This window comes from Ambystoma mexicanum, chromosome 1p, assembly GCF_040938575.1.
Source record: "Ambystoma mexicanum isolate Mex_15411 chromosome 1p, UKY_AmexF1_1, whole genome shotgun sequence".
Classification (NCBI taxonomy): domain Eukaryota; kingdom Metazoa; phylum Chordata; class Amphibia; order Caudata; family Ambystomatidae; genus Ambystoma; species Ambystoma mexicanum.
The window spans coordinates 600707694-600727536 of record NC_090921.1 but is presented as its reverse complement, the minus strand read 5'-3'; the positions used below and the strand labels follow the sequence as shown (position 1 = coordinate 600727536).

Here is a 19843-nt window from a genome sequence, read left to right as displayed (position 1 = left end):
TTAAGTCTTTTTCCTTCTTTGTCAGGGGGTGCCTCGCCAGTTGACAAAGGGACCTCTGCTCTTTTACTTGTGCTAGTCACCACCAGAGAATCTAGGGTGGAGTGACCTCTGATATACAGAGGGTCCGAGGGAGAAGGACAAACGTTTCTCTATTGTAGGGTTGACACCTTGTGAGAGCAGGTGTTAAGGAGGGGGGTGGGGCAGGCATTTGAATTGAGGAGAGGAATAGCCTGGCTGACCAGTGGTTTTTCCTTGAGGATGTCTTCAACGAAGTCCGCTTCGGGGGCATCTTCCTCAATTGATAATCCACAGGTGAAGGTTGTCTAGTGGGGGGTGGACTGGGGTGGGGGGGGCGGTAGGATTTAAAGATATGGCATTCGGATCGTGTGGATCTCTGGACTACCATGGTTGAGGGTCACCCATATCAGATTCTCCTCCCACCCCTCAATGGGATTGTGCATGTCCTCAGGGTTGGAGAATTGATCCTCATTCTGAGTGTCTACAGGAATGTCCTCTTCAGTTGGGTCATAGTTGTAAATGTCCTCTTCCAAAGAGGGGTCAAAAAGCCTTGGGAATTTTGCTACAGGGTTAAAAAGGCTTTCATCCCGTGGCCTTTTTGGTGTGGGTTGTTCTGAACAGGAAACAAACCTGTCCAGCCTTTCCATGCAGTTTTCAAATTTCTCTAGTCCACACGGAAGACCTAGAGTGGTCTAGAGGTGGAAAAGGGTCTTGAACATGCTCTTCGGTCGAAAAATGTTGAGATGTAGGTCTTAACATCGAGGACAGCCCTTCTTCACCCTCAGAGAACTCCTGAGGGACCAATAGAGGTGGGGTGTCCATGTGGCTCTCTTTCAATTTATGGGTTGGTTCCGATACTCTAAGGATATCCCTGGATCTCAGCAGATCCTTAGCCTTTTCCATAAGCCTCAAAGAATCCTTTGACTGCCGTCTCAGAGAATTGGAGGAAACAATTCTTGCTAGGCTGTCTTCGACTTCCTCCGCAGACAGGAAGCATGTAGTTTCAGCCGGCGATTGTGAGGGAGTCCTTTTCGGCATAGCCGGGGCCCTGTCCTCGGCGGCCACCCTTTTCAGCGCTGCCGGGATCTTATCCCCAGTGGCTGCCTTCTTAGGCGGTGCCGGGGCCTTCTCTTCGGGGACCGCTCTCTTCGGGCGGAACCAGAACCTTATCGCCGGACGCTTTGTTGGGATGCATCTCGACAGTACCCGTTTTAGGGGTAGCACCCTTTGTTTTATATGACCCGGTGGCTAGGCGCATATGCAGCTGTGGGGAGGACTGCCGATCTGGACGGTCAGCGGGTGCCGCCAGAGGTCCCGCTGTACCCGTTGGTGCTGAAGTCTTCTTCGGCTTAGCCGAAGATTGACTTGGGGTTGTGTGTTTAGTGGCATGTACATGTTCGACTTTGTCGCCGGGGTGTGACTTCCCCATAGCAGTGCCTAAGCCGTGCCTAGCGGGGCCGGGGACAGATGATGCGGAACGCAAGCGTTCCGTCGAAAGGTCAATGACCTCCGGTTCGGAGGTCTGATTGTCTTTTGGTGGCTGCGGCAGCTGGAGAAAACTTGGCCTTCGACATACTGTAGGCTGCCCACCGCTTGACTTTCAGCTCCGTTAAGGTCTTAGGATGGAGGAGCTTACAAACCGCGCATCCTTCCTCTTTGTGATCAAGGGGCAAGCACCGGTTACACTGTTTGTGCCCATCTTTCCAAGGAAATTTGCTCTTACAAATGGGGCAAAACCTAAATGGAGTCCTCTCCATAGCTGATGATGGGTAGAGTGACGAAGACAAAAAGGGAAAGAGGAGGGAAAGGCATTCTCAGTTTGTATAGAAATGTCCACCCCGACCCCACTCTCCCTACTGTGTAGGCCGGCGGAAGGCACGGCCACGTGGTCGTTAGTGCCGACTGGATCACCATCCGTCGAAGGTCTTCGGCAGAGATCTGTAACAGCCGTCGAAATAAGGGACGGATAGGGTGATCCAATTACTTCATATAACTAATCGACCAAAGGTCGAAGGGGACAATAAGCAATGTTCTTTTGATGAACTCTGCATCAAGGCAACCAGTATGCTGGGCGGAAAAAACAATCTGAGGGACCTCGATGCGTGAGGGATCTTGGGTACACCACACATCACGTCACGTTAGGGATAGTGTTACAGGCACGCCCATGTCGACGTCCCCTTTAGATTCTTGGAAGACAAGATGCAATACTCTGCAGTTACCACTGGATGTCGGACCATATGCACAGCATGTGATTCTAAGCAGATTAACCAACATCAGAAAAGTAGTTATAACAGAGGACTTTCAATCACAGTAGTTCAAGTAAACACTTATACTCAGGTTTCTTGGTAAAAACATTTAGTAATTAGACAATCATTTAGAAAACATTTCACTAGAAGACGGCAACTTAATATTATAAACCAATACACTTCAATACAAAATTCTAAGGTTTGAAGACAGTTTGAGCTCCCCTGAAATAGGAGCAAAATGGCAGTTCAGTTACTTATAAAAGGAGCAAAAAGGTACAAGTTAAGTAAGAGATCATATACACTTTAGATGGTGCAAATAGTTTCAGTTCACCAGAAGTGTTCAATTAAAGTTAATAGGCCAGGCCAAAGTCAATGGGCTAGTGTTCTGGATAGTAAAGAGCAGTTCTGGTATCAAACGGTAAAGTCGTTTCGCGCCTTGAAACAAGTCTTTGCGAAAGTTCTTAGAAGTAGTTTAGGTGAAAAAAAAGAATGTCGTGTCACAAGCTGATTAGGCCTGCAAGTTGTGAAAGTTTCACGAACTTTCACCGCAAGAGTGGCATTCTCTCAATCGGGTCGTCAAGTATATTAGTATGAAGAACAAAATGCAGATGAAGGCGTTGGTTCCTGGAAGGTCCTGCAGATCTCACTGTTCCTGAGCCTCAGTCGTGGGGACAAGAGGAAAGACGTCGGGGGACTTCTACACTGCACGGGATCGTCAAAAAAGCAAACAAGATGGAGTCACTTCAGTTCCAGTAGCTGTAGATTAAAGCGCACAAGCTGGTATCCCTCTCCCTGGTTAATCCTAACCAGCCTTGAGAAAGGTATACAGGTGGTTTACGAGTTGATTGGTCTCACCAACTCAAATGAAGAAGTCGTCCTGGAAGGGGCTTCTCTGTCGAGATGAACTTGGCAATTCGGACCCGCAGAAGGTCTTCACCGGGCAACCCAACAGTCTAGGAGTTGCAGCAGCCGTCCTCTTCCAGCTCTTCTTTGGTTCTTTCATTCCAGTGGTCGACTCTGCTTTCCAGTCATAGAGACTCGCCTTTTAAACAGTTTTCTCCCTTTCTTTCCAGCCTAGCGGTCACTCACCCAGCAGGGTGGCTGTCCTTGCAGACAGTCAGCCAGCCAGCCAATCACCCCAGAGAGCATTTGGGTCTTCTAGGAGACTAAGCACGGGGAGTTTTGGGCACCTCCCTCACCAGACACTCTTCAGTCCTGATGCCCACCAAAGGCACACAAACAAAGGGACCAAACCTGGTTTGGCGCGCAGAGACAAACACTAGAAGGACCTTTCCAAAAAGTAACAGCGAAAAAAGAAGACCGGGACCTGTTTCAACAAAGGGGCATAAGGCGCCATCTTGAAAAACATGGCTCCCGTGATTTTTAGCTACCAGTGTCGTGGTCAGGAAAAATCATGGTAGTTTGTTGTAAAACCACTGCCACCAGCCTTTCTAATAGGGAAGTGTAGCATTTGACTGCTACATGAGTATTTAGACCCAGGGAATACTATGTAACCCCTCCAGCACTCCATTATAAAATGGTGCGTGCTGGGTCTATGAATTTGGAAAGACTAGTAAAGTCAATTTCACTTTACATTCTCTGGGAAACAGTTTATACCAGAGGAGGCATTTAAACCTATGGGAAGTCTAAAAGACAACCCTGTGTCACTGCACTGAGGGTGTTGTGTGACACATGAAAAGATGATGCCTATGGAGTTATATAAAACTCCATAATGAAAGAACACAAAAAGGGAAAACACACATCAAAATACGAGAGTGGGAAAAAAGGCTCACACTCTTTACAGTTAAGATAATTAAGTCCTCAAAAATCCAGCAAAGCTGCTGGGGGTCTTGAAGGTGAAAGGAATTCGCACATTTATGAGAATTCTCGATAACAATCATCCCCCCCAGACTAAGTGACAGGAGGATTTAATGCACCCCTGGATGAATCTCCTTAATCCAGTCGGTTAAACGTTCTGGAGAGACCATCAGCATTTTGGTGATTACACCCCGACTTGTGTTCAATGGTAAAATCAAACCCTGGTAGGCTGATTGACCATCTTAACAATTTAAGATTTTCCCCCTTCATCTGCATTAACCATCTCAAAGGTTGGTTGTCCGTCTGAATCACAAAAGAGGATCCATACAAGTATGGTCTAAACTTCTTCAGTGACCACACAATAGAAAAACATTCTCTTTCAATGGTTGGCCACCGTGTTTCTGGTTCCTTCAGCTTTCTGCTGATGAAGCAGCTGGGGTGCTCCCTACCTTTCTCATCCAGCAGACTCAGAACTGCAACTATACCTGTATTGGAAGCATCCATTTGCACAATGAAGGTTTGGCTCTAGTCAGGAGCTCTTAGGACTGGAGCTTGACAAAGGGCTGTCTTACGTCCTTCAAATGCCTTGTTGTACTTCTCATTCACTAACAAGTACACAGGAGTAAGACAGTACCTTCCTCAATGAAGGCTGCAATGTCACTGGCGGGTCCCCAAGGTAAGACGATAGCAACTCCAGTTGGGGTCACTGGCCTTCGTGGCTTGAGGAGGACCTTTTGGTAGGAGCAGGTGATCAGACTCAGTCACAGGGATGCACAGCAAATTAACTTTGTGGCACTTGGTTATGTAGGCTCTACACAGGCTTTGTATTAGCAGCGTTCGTCACCCAGCAGACTTTCTTCCCTCGCTCGGTGCACAACTCAGCTAAAGGGACTTCTCGCGATGGAGTCTGTATGCTCAGACAGATGCCCAAAAGTTTGCAGCTGGAACCACTGTTGATTAGACGATGCGCTGCAGCAGTGCCAGGGTTCCCAAGGTATTCGGCTATTGCAGGCCTGGTTAGGCCCACCAGTCCATGGGACGAAGTCATCCGATTTGGATCGTCCCTGTGGCACAGATGAAATGGCTGGAGCAGCAGTGGTCATTTTCGCCCCACAGTCGTGGCATTTTTTAAACCACAAACTTTGAGTTGATGACACCGCCATATTTTTCCTGAAGGAACCGAAACGCGCTGATCTTCCCGAAGCAATGGCTCTGCCGGAAAACTGAAGTGAAGCCAATGGTCGCTGTGCGTGCTATATACCAGTGATGACGTAGACATCGAGACGGAGGCTCTCGAGTCGGCAGACATCGTCGCGCAGTGCCCCCTGCTGGAAATTTCTTTCGAACCAGCTTAAGCTGGATATGGAGATCATAACATAAGGAATACATGGGAGGACACAATCCATTTGAAAAAGGATCTTTGGTTCCCTTTTACATTTATTAGGTCAGAAGGCACCCCACACCTTATGTGGAGTGCTGGGGAAATGCAATGTATGCCCTTTCTCATTTTAACTAACATTTATGTTACAAGGGCAAACTTACCTTTAATGGATGGTGGCAGTGAATCTTTCGGTGCACCTTTAACCCAGGCCGTTTCTACAGGCCTGGTAAAGGCACACATGGGTGCTCATTCTACCAAAATGGCCCCCCGTCGGCATTTCAGTGTTCCTTGAAATGTTCTTGTCCCTTCCCCTGACCGAGGGCAGGAAAATCCTTTGTTTTAACTTTATCTTCATCAGGAATCCTGTGGATTCCTGCCAAGACTCCAGAGTGTCTGTGAAGGCAACTCTGCAGCCCTTTGTCTTCCAGCCTGACTGCAAGAATCCAGTTCAAACTGGGAGGCTGGCTGTCCTGAAAGGACTGCCAACCCCCTCACCCTGCCCGTCCAACCCCACACCCCCAAGTATGAATGTTGCATGGCTGTTTGATTGGCTGTTTGATTGGCTGGGTTCCTGCATAAAAGTCTGATCATGGAAGCTGAAGAGGTAGTCGACCACTGGAACCAAAACCGAAGATGATGAAAATGCGGTGAGACAATTTCCAGGGACCAGCGAGCCTGCTGTGTAACCGGAACCTACTGTTACCCTTCCTTCCAATCGACCTGGGGACTCTGTAAACGACGAATCCAACCCAGAGCCGGGTGAGACCCACTAGACTCAAGAAGACCTACATTTTGAGCCATCCCATGTCGTGCTGCCACCTTCCGGGGCTGAAATAGCCTAATACCCTGGGACCTCGAGCTATTGTGCAGTGCACAGTTTTCCAAATTCTGAATCTTGCTGAAACTTTTTTGGATATCCTGCTGGACCTCCAGAGATGTGAATAGTGTCTGAAAGTCCCCTCAGAGTGCTGGACTTTTCAAATGCTGAGAATCGGACCAACGATAATCAGTCTTCTTCCTGGCTCCTGGAAGGGCGTAAAAACCACAGAGCTGCATTCCGCCACAAATACACTCTTGCTGGGCACCTTGTCCCATGATCCCTGTTGCAAAAGTCCTTCCAACGTCCTGCCTTTCGTCTGCCTGACAAAGGAATCCATTGACCGGGTTTTTGGCTGCAGATCCCGAAGTTGTCCTGCTGCAACTCTTCTGTGCTGAGGTACTGTGTTGGCGGGGGTATTTTACCTACCTTAAGCCTTTGTGATTTCTGTATAGCTTCAGGGCGTTTTCTGTAATTGGTAGGCCACTCATCCAGTTCACTCGGGCCCATTGCGGAATCCTCCTAGGGTGTCTTCTCTGAAGTCCCTGGACCCTCAACTAACTTTAAAGTGAAATACTTACTTGTTTGAACAGACTTCCTCTGGAACTTGCAACTGAACCCTCTCACCCGACCTACAACTGGCACCAAGACCACTATGTTCCCTCTACCGCCTCTGAGTGAACTCATGCTATAGAATAAGGGAAGGACGGGATAAGAAAAGGGTTCTCCATTGAAAAGAATAACACGTTTTCAAAAGTTACTTACTTGTAAAAGAAGTTGTTTGGTAACTGTAACCAGTTACAAAAGTTCTTACTTACCTTGAATACGTGTTGCACTATTCTAAAAAGTATATATAAGATAATTTACTCACCTGTGAATTGGTTGTGCCTCTTCCCAAAAAGCAATACTGTTAGTTTCACTTTACTATTCCTGCTAGGATAAATGTATGCTTCCCCCTGACTTGCTGTTGCTGGTCCAGAATAAGCCTGCCTAAGGATATACTTAACTTTATGTTGCTGATGGCCTCTTTAAAAAGAATATAGACTTTACTTACTTTGTGCTAGCTGTGTGCCATCCTAAAATAAGTTAAAGATATTGCTTACCTCAATCTGTGTTGCACTGATCTGAAAAACTACTGTAATAGTATATTACAACATAAGGTTTTACCTACGTAGAATAGCTGTGTTCCATTCCTGAAAAGTGTTCCTTTTGGTGTAGCTGACCTTGGTCTGTCTGCTCCTTCCACAGTTAGTGTAAATAGTTCTTGCTTATCTTAGTATTCCACTGAGCTGAAAAGCAGCCTGTAATGGTATATTACCCCAGAAGGTACAACTTCCCTAGTATAACTGTTATCCTGAATAGAAGTTACAGGTATATATTGTCCCTTGATCTGTGTTCCACTATTCAGAAAAGTATATTTACAAGTTGGTTTACTATGCGATTTCCTTGATGAGTGTCACTGCATAACTGATAGGGTCTACTACCATTGAATTACTGTAAGGTAATTTCAAATCAACTTATGGTTTTACTCCCCAAGAATAGGTGTGACCTATCCTGAATGTGTACGATAAGGTTTGACTTCCCTAGAAATACTGTCAGTTTTCTAAATACTAAATATTTCCCCATCTATGAAAGGTACAGTGAGCAAAAAGCGTGTGCTGCAAACTCCTCAGAACAGGTTATCATGCCATGTTCTTTCTGGAGGAGCGCCTGCTACCTTTTTTGAAATATTTGAAAGGAACTTTGGTTTGGTCACCCTGAGTTACCTGGGGGCAGCCAGACGTGGACTCCCTGCTCACTGTGCTCAGAGACAAAGCTTCACCTCACTGATGAGGCCCAACAAGGCTGAAACATGTGTATGGGGTTGCTTTTGGTACTCTTGTTCAGAGAGGAATTGCCATAGCATTTCCGTGCTGGACTGCCCATGTGGGCGGGACAAAGACGGATATGCAAATGTATATTTCCCATCTGTGAAAAATACAGCGAGCAAAAAGCGTGTGCTGCAAACTCTCATCTCAGAACAGGTTATTATGCCATGTTCTTTCGGCGAGGAGCGCCCGCTACCTTTTTTGAAATGTTTTCTAAATCAGGTCTACGCTTTGATCTATGTACTTTAAAGCATAGTGTTGTGTTTTTATAATTGTAATTATATATAATGTGATAGTACTTAATTCCCCCCAAAATGTATCTGGGCCTACTAGTGTTTAAATAAATGTGTTTTTACAATACATAGTGTTTCACTGTTTCCTTGGACCATATGTGTACTACAATTTCTTTGTACTGATCCTGCCCTCTTTCCTTCCCAAGATTAGCCTGGCTGCTCTTTATATGCTACCATTAACTCAGGTGGTACAGCCTTATACTAAGAGCGGAGTCTTGTACTGTATTTGTATTTTATTTATATAGCACGCCGGGCCAAAAAGGCATCTGGGCGCATATTTTAGGAGGCAAAGTTACGCTTACATACACGAAAAAATATGGTGGCTCTACCAACTTACAGAAACATGTGGGTAGAGCTACTGTGTGGCAAGAATATATAAAATATAAAATTACAAAGCATGTACAGGCAAGAAGGATATAAATAAGTTGTTTAAATCCAAGATATGAACAGAGTAGTATAGAAGGTGATATGCACAGGAACTATATGCATAGGAACTATATATCATCCGATATCTTATGTGTTTTGTGCCAAGAGCCACCCCTTAGTTTTGCTCTTAAAGGAATGGAAGGAAGGTTCAGCTCTAATAGCATTCGGAAGTGTATTCCAGAGCTTAGAAGCCAGGACAGGGAAACTAGCGCTGCCTGCTTTTTGAAGTTTAAATCTAGGCAGTGATAAGCTATGGGTTTGGGACACTCATGGGTCGCAAGGAGGTGTGGGATGGTTAGCTAAGTACATAGGAGCCTGGTTGGACAGGCACGTGAGTCAGGGCAAGTGTTTTCAGAGAGATTCTGTGCTTAACAGGAAAAGAAAGTAGGTTGCGTCCATGGTTCCAGATGTGGTGGTTTCTAGGTATGTTTAAGGCTGCTCTAATGGCATTAATTTTGAATATCTTGGAGTTTGTTAAGGTTGGATTGGCTAGTCCGGAGGTAAAGGGCACTACAATAGTCTAGCTTGGACATGACGGGTGTTCTAGCCAAGATAGTGAATTTAAAAGTAGTCAAGAATGGTCTAAGCTTGCATGTGTAGGCCGACGCTGAACACAGCGTTAGTTTGTCTGCACAATGATAGTGTTGAATCAAGGTAAATTCCTAAGGTTTTGGTGTCCTTAGAAACCTTAATGACGTTGCCATCAATGATAAACGACGGGAAGGCAGGGTCAAGTTTATTCAGATGTTGTTGTGAACCCAAAATGAGGAGTTCCGTCTTGTCGTCATTGAGACAAAGCTCATGTTGCGCCATCCATGCCTGAATAACCAAGTATACGTCATTCAGGGATTTAATGGCCACTGCATAGTCACCAGTAATGGGGATGAGTATCTGGGTGTTGTCGGCATAGTTCGTGTAGGAGACACCCAGATAGTCAAAAACATCAAACAGGGTTTTAGTGAACACATTATAGAGTGTTGGTGACACACAGGACACAGCAGAGAAAACACCCGCATGGATCTGTTGCTTAAGAAGGATCTGATCCAGGTAGTAGCAGAGTCAGAGAAGTGGGCGGCTGATATGAGGTGCTGGCAAACGATTTGATGATTAACCAAATCAAAAGGCAGCTCAAGTAATAATAGCAAAGCTTATTTCCCATTGTGTTTCAGTACCTCGATCTGTGTTTTGAGGTCTATGAGGGCGGTTTCCGTCCCATGCCGAGTCCGGAAGCCGGGTTGCCTTAGGCCAAGAAGGTTGTTAACTTCCAGATAATCCTGAATCTGGAGGTAAGCGGCCCGGTCCAATATTTTGGGCAAGAATGGGACCGTGGTAATGGGTCTATAGTTGGTAGGTAGGTTGGTAGCGGGATGACCCAAGCGTCCTTTAGGTTGTCCGCGACTGAATTAGTTTTGAAGGAAGAGTTTATAAAGGCCGTTATGAATGGGGTAGATCATGGGAGGCCTCCTTGATAATGGGGGCTGGTCATGAGTCACCTTGACAATTGGATGGTTTAATTTTGTTAATGATGCATTCAACTTCAGCAATTATAAGTGGGGAGGGGCCTGGGTGGTAGCAGTCATGGGGGTGTTCGGTTGCTTGCCCGTCTGTAGACAGTTTTGCTTGGTTTTAATTTTAGTTTGGAGGGTGGCAATTTTGACTAGTAGTGCTTTCTGAATATTCGAACACCATTTGCAGGAGTTGGGGGGAGGATGAGTGGCAGGGGATTCAAGTTCCATCAAGATCGTAAATAATTCTTTGGCATTAGAATCCGCTTGTGTGATAAGTTTGTTGAAAATATCATTTTTAGCCTGGAACATAGCTTCCATCAACTATAAAGAGGCTATGATACGACAGCATTTATGGGTGTCCGAAGGATGACTTTTCCAACGGGCTCCCGCATTGCGTTTTTCTTTGAGTAACAATCGCAACTGTGGTGTAAACCATGAATTGAGATGTGCACGCCGTTTAGATTTCCTAAATTTGATCGGGGCGATTGAGTTCAGGGCTGTGAGCATAGCCTGGTTGTAAGTATCTGCTAGAATCGAGGGGTCAGAGCAGGAGGCAGACGCTTTACTAAGTGTGGGAAGGTTGAGTGGGAGGAGTTTGTCACTTGTTATATCCCTTTTGTTTCTAGTAGGCAGTGCCAGAGCAATAGTCCGTTTGGGGCATTGGGCAGCGTCAATGTTGAAGGTGATAGTGTGGTGGTCAGACCAGGCACAGGGGGAGTTAGTCGGCAGGCTAACCTTGCAGTTGGAATAGACTAACCAGTCAAGTGTCCGCCCTTTAATGTGAGTAGGTTCTTGAATGTGGTGTATTGGCACGGTCGGCCGCAGTAGGGTCGTTCGGGTTTTGGAAGCCCAAGTTGAAGTCACCTACTAAGATAATTTGAGATTTCGTTTGAGTTATCTAGGAGTAGGGAAGTGATGTTGTCTGCAAAAGATGTGGCAGGGCCAGGAGGTCTGTAGATGAGATGTATGGTGGCAGTTTCATTAGGAGAAATGGGAAGTTCGACTGAGGGTAGCTCAGCTGAAGGAATCTTTTGGCTAGGCATCGCTCTAAGGCCAAGTGAATTTTTATGAATGAAGGCTACACCACCCCCTCTAGATTATGGGGTGTTGCGGTCACATCTAATGATGGAGTAGTCTGTAGGTATGGCGAGGGAGAGTAGAGGCCCTGAGGCTGCGTGGAGCCATTATAGCGATGAAATCCAGGTCTTGAGTCTTGATAAGGTCTGCAATATCCAGTGCGTGAGCAGGGAGGGACCTAGTATTGATTAATGTGCCCTTAATCATTGTGTCTATGGGAGTATGAATACAAGGTGAGAGGTTAGATTTGGGTTTGTGCCGGGATGTGGGGGGGGGGGGGGGGGTTCGAAGTAGCTGTGACTAGGATGGTGTGAATTAGCCGGGGAGCAAGGCTTCAGTGTATGGCTGGTAGGATGGGGCGTTCTAGAACCCAGTCTGATATTTATGTGCAGAGCACACGGTTGATTGTGTGTAGGTTTTTTGGCAAAGTGTTCTAGCCATAAGGCGGGTGAAATAAGATGGGGATTAGCAGGAATAGATGAAGCGCTGGGTGTAGTGTCACTTAGCTGGGACCATCCCGCAGTGGGACTTTGGGAGGGAGGTAGCCGATGAGGTAGATGATTCCAGATGGCTCCATTGGCAGGGTTTTTCATGATGCTAGTGGCGTTAGGTGTAGTAGAGCTGAGGAGCTGAAGGTATACAGTGGGCGTGGATGCCCAGGCTAGCATGGCTAAGAGTAAGTGAGCCCTCTGAGAGGTTAATGCTAGGTTGCGCAGGCGCATAATGAGCAGGCGTGATATGCGGTATATATGTTGTAGAGTGGTACTAATGTACTGTTCTATAGCGTAGTTGCTGCACTAATGTAAAAGGGGTCTATACAGACCGACTAGGCCACAGATGTGGAAGTAATGGGCAGTAAGGCAGTGACTGGGGCACTTTGTGACCAAAGAAGGTGATGGCATGTGTTACGTGTGTGTTATGGTTGTGCTTGGCATAAAGTAAACTGCAGAGCAGGGAGATGATACAATAAGGTAAAGGGGCAGAGAAATGTCTAACACAATAGTGATGGTTATTAACTAGGGCGCTATAGCATGTAAACTATTCAACATAGCGTGATAGCTAGGTAAGCTGTGGTGGCTAAATGACAATACTTTTTAGAGCTGCGTGAAGATGGCAGCTATAAACATTATAACAAAGCACAGCACCTACATGTAGATGGGCATCTACATTCGATATGTAACAAGGATCATGTAGCATAGTACATGGGAGGATGCAAAGTTTATTTAAAGATAACAATACTGAAGGTAGCAAAGTCATATTGGCACAGCACAAGTAACTAAAAGCGTAATGGCCGGCACGTAATAAGTAACGGGAAATGAGTGGTATGAAATATGAAATGCAGGTTAGAGACACGTTTGTGTAACACAAGGGAGGCAGCAAGATTGTTTTGGCATAGCAAAGAGACAGCAGCTAAACGTGTTTTGGAACAGCAAGTGCAATATCGTTTTGGAGCAACATTTACAATGCAGTTGGAGTTGGAGGTAGTGTTTAGGGCGTTATGCAGCAAAAATAGGATAACAAGCAACACTTCGAACAATAAAAATGGTACTGGAAGCACACATTAAGTGGGCACAGTCCGTCATATGCAGGTAACAAAATGGCAGATGATCAACAGGTATTCCAACTGAGTAACTGCAGCGCATTCAGAGACAAGGCGCCAAATAATAAATGGGGCTGGTTTACTATGTTTAACAGTAGGTTAAGCTCCACAAGGCTAAATTACAAGTAGGACGAACAAGCGGCAAATTGTAAGGCAAGTTTCAAAAGTCACGCAGTGCTCGGCGATGGCACAGTTCGTATCAGGGAAGGAGTTGTCACAGCAAAGCCACAGAGTACATGTGGCTGGAAAGTTCGGATGACTAAATTCAGATAAATTGTAAAACGAGGTCTTACCGAATCTTCAGATGAGTGCAGCCATGGGATGTAGAGGCAATATTAGTGAGGGGGAGTAATTCCTGACACACTGCTCATACAGCTCCAGACAAGCTCACGACAGGGAGGTGCCTTATTGGGAGTGGCTTTGTGTGTGGGCCGGTCTGTCTCAGTTGAATGGTTTTATTAAGCCCTTAGTTGGACTTCAGAAAAACTGTCCTAACACCGGCCTACCTGACAGCCAAACTAAAAATATCAGGTGACGCACAGGCAACTAACAGTAAGACTCACAAAGAGAAAACTAGGAAATAGTCCTAATGCTATGCCCCAATCCTCATAAAACATCAACCCGGTGGCATGCCGGACAGCTCAAAGTCTCCTTCAGTTTAGGAAAGAACTGAAAACCTGACTCTTCCAACACCTTGGCATAACTTAGATATCAGTCATCTTGTGCAGTCTCCAATCCTTACATTGAACTGTGATCATTATTGCTAATGTTTACTCAATGACTTGTTATATTCTCACTAACACTGTTTTGCTCTATGACTCCAGTTAGTTTTGTGCTATAAAAATAAACTAAAAAACAGATAAATTGTCTCTTTTTTGCATTTGGGGTAGATTCCATTTTGAAACACCCAAGTTAAGTATTATGAAAAGCACGAGAATCGATAATACACATCACCAAAATCATGTTTCGATCAATACTACATGTGGCAAAAAGGTTTAAAAAGACTCAATTCTTTGTTACTTTTACCTAAAGTCAAAAAACACAAATGTGCAGAGGTTTGCTTGGAATCAAAAAAGCAGACCATAAATAAGATTAAATCCCAAATGTTTCATTTGGTTACAGCCCTGAATGGTACCTGGGTGACAAGTGAGTAGACCCATCAGAAGACATCTTGGAGCTCCAGAAAGCCTGCCATAACTTCTCTATATACTGGAATTGAAGGTTCATTACGACATCCAGAGTTGCCTGATCACAAATAGGGTAAAATTAAATCCTGTTAATCACAAAGCTAAACACATTAAAACGTTTTATAATCAACTATATAGAGTACAAGTATTCAGCAACATCAAAACCTGCAAAACAAATAACTTACTAGTAAATATACAACCTCCATTTATGTAACTACAAAATACAAGGCAGTATTTTGATTTGAACTACCATATATTAATTGTCCTCCATATGGGAGAGTAAACATTGGACTAGCCAGAGGGACAGCATTTGGCACCCATAACCTGTTTCACTACCAGTCTAGGTTAGATTAAGTGGAATGAAACCCCTTAGCTGCTTGTCCTATTTTTTTAACCGCCCACCGCCTTGCCATTCTCCAACCGTGGTGATCAGCCCATAGGAAGCGTGGAAATGAGACAATAAAACACCTTCCTAAAATGTTCAATCGCCACATCTCTGGACCAAAGCTGCAGCATTTGGTGTTCTATGACACAGTGAAGAGTTAGATCTCTGGTTGACCCCCACCTCTTGCAACTTCCCTGTGAGTAGATCTATCAGAAGACAACCTGGAACTCCAGAAAGTGTGCCATAACTTCTCTATTTACTGTCTCATGAACTGACCATTGGTTCGTATAGGTCTTATCCATGGATGGGCAAAACCCATTGATGGGGTGTCTTTATGGCAGTCACAGGAGCAATGTTGGTAAAAGTGCGTTTTACCACCACATCAGGGGGACCAGAGCCACCTCAAGCCAAATGCCTGGCTCTGGCTTGGCTTGAGTTCCTTTGTGAATGAAGATTCCAACTGGAGCAGAGCCAAGCATCACCACAAACTGTTACATTAGCAGAGTAAACTAAAACGGTACCGCCACTGCCCGACAGTTAAAAGAACTGTGTGCAACCATCTCCTCACAAAGAGCACTTCCTTTATCTCTGTTCCAGAACTGAATGTTGGTGCAAAACTAAAGGTGCAATGGGAGCACGTGTAGTCTGAAAGCTCCAAAAATACAACACGGGTAACCAGAAATCCTGTCTTCCTAACCTCACTGATCCGTGCAATCCTGGGTAAGGGAATAGTTTCTTACCTGTAACTCCATTTCTCCAGCATTGGTATCTTTCATGGATTCACATGCTTAGAATATTCCCCGTCGTCAGGCTGGGAATCCCCGGTACATTATATAGACCCTTTCCCGTAGGAAAACTTTTTCGACGCTTATGCGTCCTATCCACCTCGTTTTGTATCATGCGTGCACGCACCGTCAGGACGTCATGATATAAATACAGGACCCGCCCCCGCGCTCCCTCAGATTTCGGCCCCCAAAGTAGTGGGGGAACCGGTTTGCATGTTCAGGGGAGGCAGGTGGGCGCATGTGAATCCATGAAAGATACCAATGCTGGAGAAATGGAGTTACAGGTAAGAAACTATTCCCTTCTCCAGCATTGGATCTTTCATGGATTCACATGCTTAGAATAGATTACATAGCAGTACACCCCCAAGAGAGGAGGCGTGCATGCAAACCCATATACTTTCTTCGCAAAGGCCGTTCCCTATGATCATGTATACATTAGTAATCGTTAACATAGGAAAACGAACCACATACAGTCATAAATTCCACAGGATGCAACCCCTCAGTCGGGGCTTACCTTATTGGAATAGGTGTCGGAGCACCGCCTGTCCCATCCGGGTATCTTCGGCATGTTGCTGCGACAGGCAGTAATGGCGGGTAAAGGTGTGTGTAGCCGCCCAGGTAGCCGCCATGCAGATGTCCCCCAGAGGGACTCCGGCCCACAGCGCCGTCGACGATGCCGCTGCTCTAGTTGAATGAGCTCTTGGCCGTCGTAGAAGAGGCTTCCCTGCCCTGGAATGGCAGTACGAAATGGTAGATGACACCCATCTTGACAGTCCTTGCTTTGAAATGGCTTTTCCTTTAGCACCCAAACCATAGGCCACGAACAGTTGTCGTTTCTCTGAATGGTTGCGTACGATGAAGATAAAACTTGAGCCCTTTTTACATCCAATGTGTGTAACGTGCGCTCCGCTCCCGAGCATGGCTCCGGAAAAAACGTAGGCAACACAATAGAGGAGTGTTTATGGAACACCGAAGGAGCTTTCGGTATGAACTGTGGGTTAGTGGCAAGGGCTACCTTGTTCTTGAAAAACCGTAAGTATGGTGGGTCTACCATTAGAGCCTGAACTTCTGAAATACGTCGGGCTGAAGTGATGGCCACCAGGAAGGCCAATTTCCACGACAAAAACTTTAGAGACGATGATGACATTGGCTCAAAAGGAGGCTTCATAAGAGACGTTAAGACCAGATTGAGGCTCCACTCCGGCGGAAATTTCTTCTCTGGAGGGAAACTCCGAAAGAGGCCTTTAAGGAAGTGCTTAATCAGGCGGTCGCTGAACAATGGTGCCGAATGCCGTCGACGAGCAAACCTGGAAATGGCGGCCAGGTGTACTTTTATTGACGATACAGATAGGCCCTTTTGAGCTAAGAACAGCAAGTATGGAAGGAGCTGTTCCGGCTTAATCGATTGCGGGGCCAAACCTGGTTGATCCTCACACCACTGACAGAAACTTCTCCATTTGTACGTGTATGAGGCGTTTGTGGAAGGCGCTCTTGCCGCTTGCAGGATACGCCGACAGTCCTCCGGAATCGTTAGCCGACCGAATTCGGCGAAGTCAGGAGCCAGGCCGTCAACTTGAGGCTGTCCGGGTCGTGATGCCAAACGACACCCTCCTGTCGAGACAGAAGGTCGGGGGTCTTCTGGAATCTCATCGGTTCCACCACCGCTAAGTGTAGCAGGTCTGAAAACCACACCTGTCTGGCCCAGTACGGGGCCACCAGAATTACCCGACATGGGTACCTGCGGATCCATTGCAACGTCCTCCGGACAAGGGGAAATGGAGGGAATGCGTACAGGAATTTATTCGACCATGGGAAGGAGAACGCATCCCCCAGTGAGCCCTGCTGAGGCCATCTGCTTGCGTACTGATGGCATTTCCTGTTGTTCTTCGTCACGAACAGATCTATGGAAGGATGTCCCCATTTCTTGAATACTTGCTGTAGTTGTTGGTCGTTCAGCACCCATTCGTGAACTTCGTTAATTTCTCTGCTGAGGGCATCGGCTTCCACATTTCTCACGCCTGGCAGGTGGAACGCCAAGATTTGCATGTTGTGTTGTAGGGCCCAATGCCAGATTTTCCGTGCCTCCGTCGATAGGGACCTGGAACGTGTCCCTCCTTGTTTCCTCAAGTAGAACATCGTAGTGGTGTTGTCCGTCATGACACGCACCACCGAGTCCCTCAGTTGAGGAAGAAAAGATTTCAGAGCCCATCGCACTGCTCTCAGTTCTAGCAGGTTGATATGCAGGGAGGACTCCTGCAACGACCACTGGCCTTGTACCTGTAACGTATCCAGATGAGCTCCCCATCCGCTCAGCGATGCATCCGTCACCACCGTCTTTTGGAACTCCGGTTCCAGTAGAGGCATTCCTTTTGTTAGATGAGTAGACACTCTCCACCAGCAGAGTGCTTGTACTAGTTGTTCGTCGACGACCAGTCTGTCGGACCAGCGACCTCGGCTCTGCGCCCAACGGTCCGCTAGAAATTCCTGGCAAGGCCTCATAAACAGACGGCAGTTGCTTATCAACGGAATGCAGGACGACATGGTCCCTAGCAGGGACATGTATGTGCGCACCGACACCCTGGTACCGCATCTCCATTCCGACGCCTTGCTTTTCAGTTTCTGAATTCTTTCGCTGGATGGTCTCACCAGGCTTGTGTGTATGAAACTCCGCTCCTAGAAAGACCAAGGTCCTCAAAGGCTCTACGGAGGACTTGTTGAAGTTTATTGCGAAGCCCAGTTCCTGTAAGAGGGACATTGTGGCCCTTAGACTGTTTTGTGTTTGTTCCCTGGACGAACCTCTGACCAGCCAGTCGTCCAGATATGGATAGACATGGTGACCATCCTTCCTTAAATGGGCCGCTATAGGGGCCAAGCACTTGGTGAACGTCCTGGGGGAGGACTTGAGCCCGAACGGGAGGACCTTGAACTGAAAATGCTTTCTCCCGACGACGAACCTTAAATATCTCCTGTGTTGTGGGCGTATTGGGATGTGAAAATAGGCGTCTTGAAGGTCTAGTGACGACAGATAATCCATGGGTTACACCGACCTGATAACCTCCTGGAGCTTTAGCATTTTGAATTTTAGGCTCTTTAGCCATTTGTTGAGTACCCTCAGGTCGAGAATGGGCCTCCATTTTCCATTTGGCTTCTTGACAACAAAGAACCGGGAATAAACTCTGTGTCCTTCCTGTGCCACAGGAACTCTCTCTACCGCTCCTTTTCGCAACATAAGCGCCGCCTCTTGTCGTAGGATTCGGAGGTGGGGCTGAGTCGAAAATACAGGCGGAAGACGTGGAGGCTTGTCTTTGAATTGTAGCGCATGACCCAATGCGAATCGTGTCTAGAACCCATCGATCTGTGGTGATGCATTTCCATTGGTCGAAGTGATGAGAGACTCGTCCCCCCAGGACGTTCCGAAGGCCGTCATTGGTTGCTGGTTTGCTTGTTCTTCGTCGACGAGGGACCCGAGCCTCGCCGCCTGGAAGCTTGATAGTCTCTGCTTCTACGTGCCGACTGGGACGCTCGTCTGAACCCTTGTGAAGAGTACGAGGGCCTGTTAAATCCACGGTCCCTCGAGGCTCCAAAGCGGGAGTTTCCAGAAGCACCCCTAAAGGGGCGTAAAGAGCGAAAGTTTCTACCCGTTTGGAGGGCGCCTAGGGACCTAGCAGTATCCGTGTCTTCTTTCATCCCCTTCAACGCTTCATCAACCTTTTCGCCAAACAGGTGTTCCCCTTCACATGGCATGTCAAGGACTTTGTACTGGACTTCAGGACGGAAAGTAGTACATTTGAGCCACGCTTGTCGACGAAGTACTACGCCATGGTTGATTTGTTTGAAGCCAGACTCTGCTAGGTCAACTGCAATATTAATTGCGTGGTTCGAGGCCTCTTCGCCATCCCGCACCAGTAACATGGCTGCTTTCCGGTGTTCGTCTGGCAGGTGTTCTAGGATAGGGGCTAGTTTGTGCCACATTTCTCTATCGTATCGTGACACGATCGCTAAGGAATTGGCTGCTCTTACCGTCGTCGCACCGACCGAGAGCACCTTTTTTCCAAAGGCGTCTTGCCTCCTAGCCTCGCTTTCTGGTGGAGTTGAATATTTTTGCTGTACCCTGGCCTTCCTAGCCGCTGCCGCCGACACCACCGAGTCAGACAGAGGTTGTGATGTTAGACATTTTGGAGTGGACTCCGGAGCTTTAAACTTTTTCTCAATCCGCCCCTTTATAGCTGGCTCCGAGAACGGATGGCGCATCGTCTTGAGACCTTCTTGCCACACGTGGTCCAGAATTGGGATGGCAAATACCGATTTCCTCCTTTGACCCATATGGTCAAAAAGGAAACAGTCTTTCTTCTGCTCCTCAGGAATCAAGCCGAACTCGGAACAAGCTTTTCCCATCATTGCATGGAAGGCTCCCACATCATCCGGAGGAGATGG

General features: G+C 46.7%; 1 protein-coding gene across 3 annotated transcripts in view; it reads right to left on the bottom strand.

Annotated features, from left to right (window-relative positions):
- The window catches only part of RFX2 (regulatory factor X2), a 580927-nt gene that overhangs the window by 225731 nt on the left and 335353 nt on the right, over positions 1-19843 (bottom strand). For all 3 annotated transcript variants that reach the window (XM_069649559.1, XM_069649558.1, XM_069649560.1), the window contains one exon: positions 14188-14297. In XM_069649559.1, the coding sequence (XP_069505660.1) occupies positions 14188-14297 (110 nt within the window). The remainder of the gene's footprint in view (positions 1-14187; positions 14298-19843) is intronic.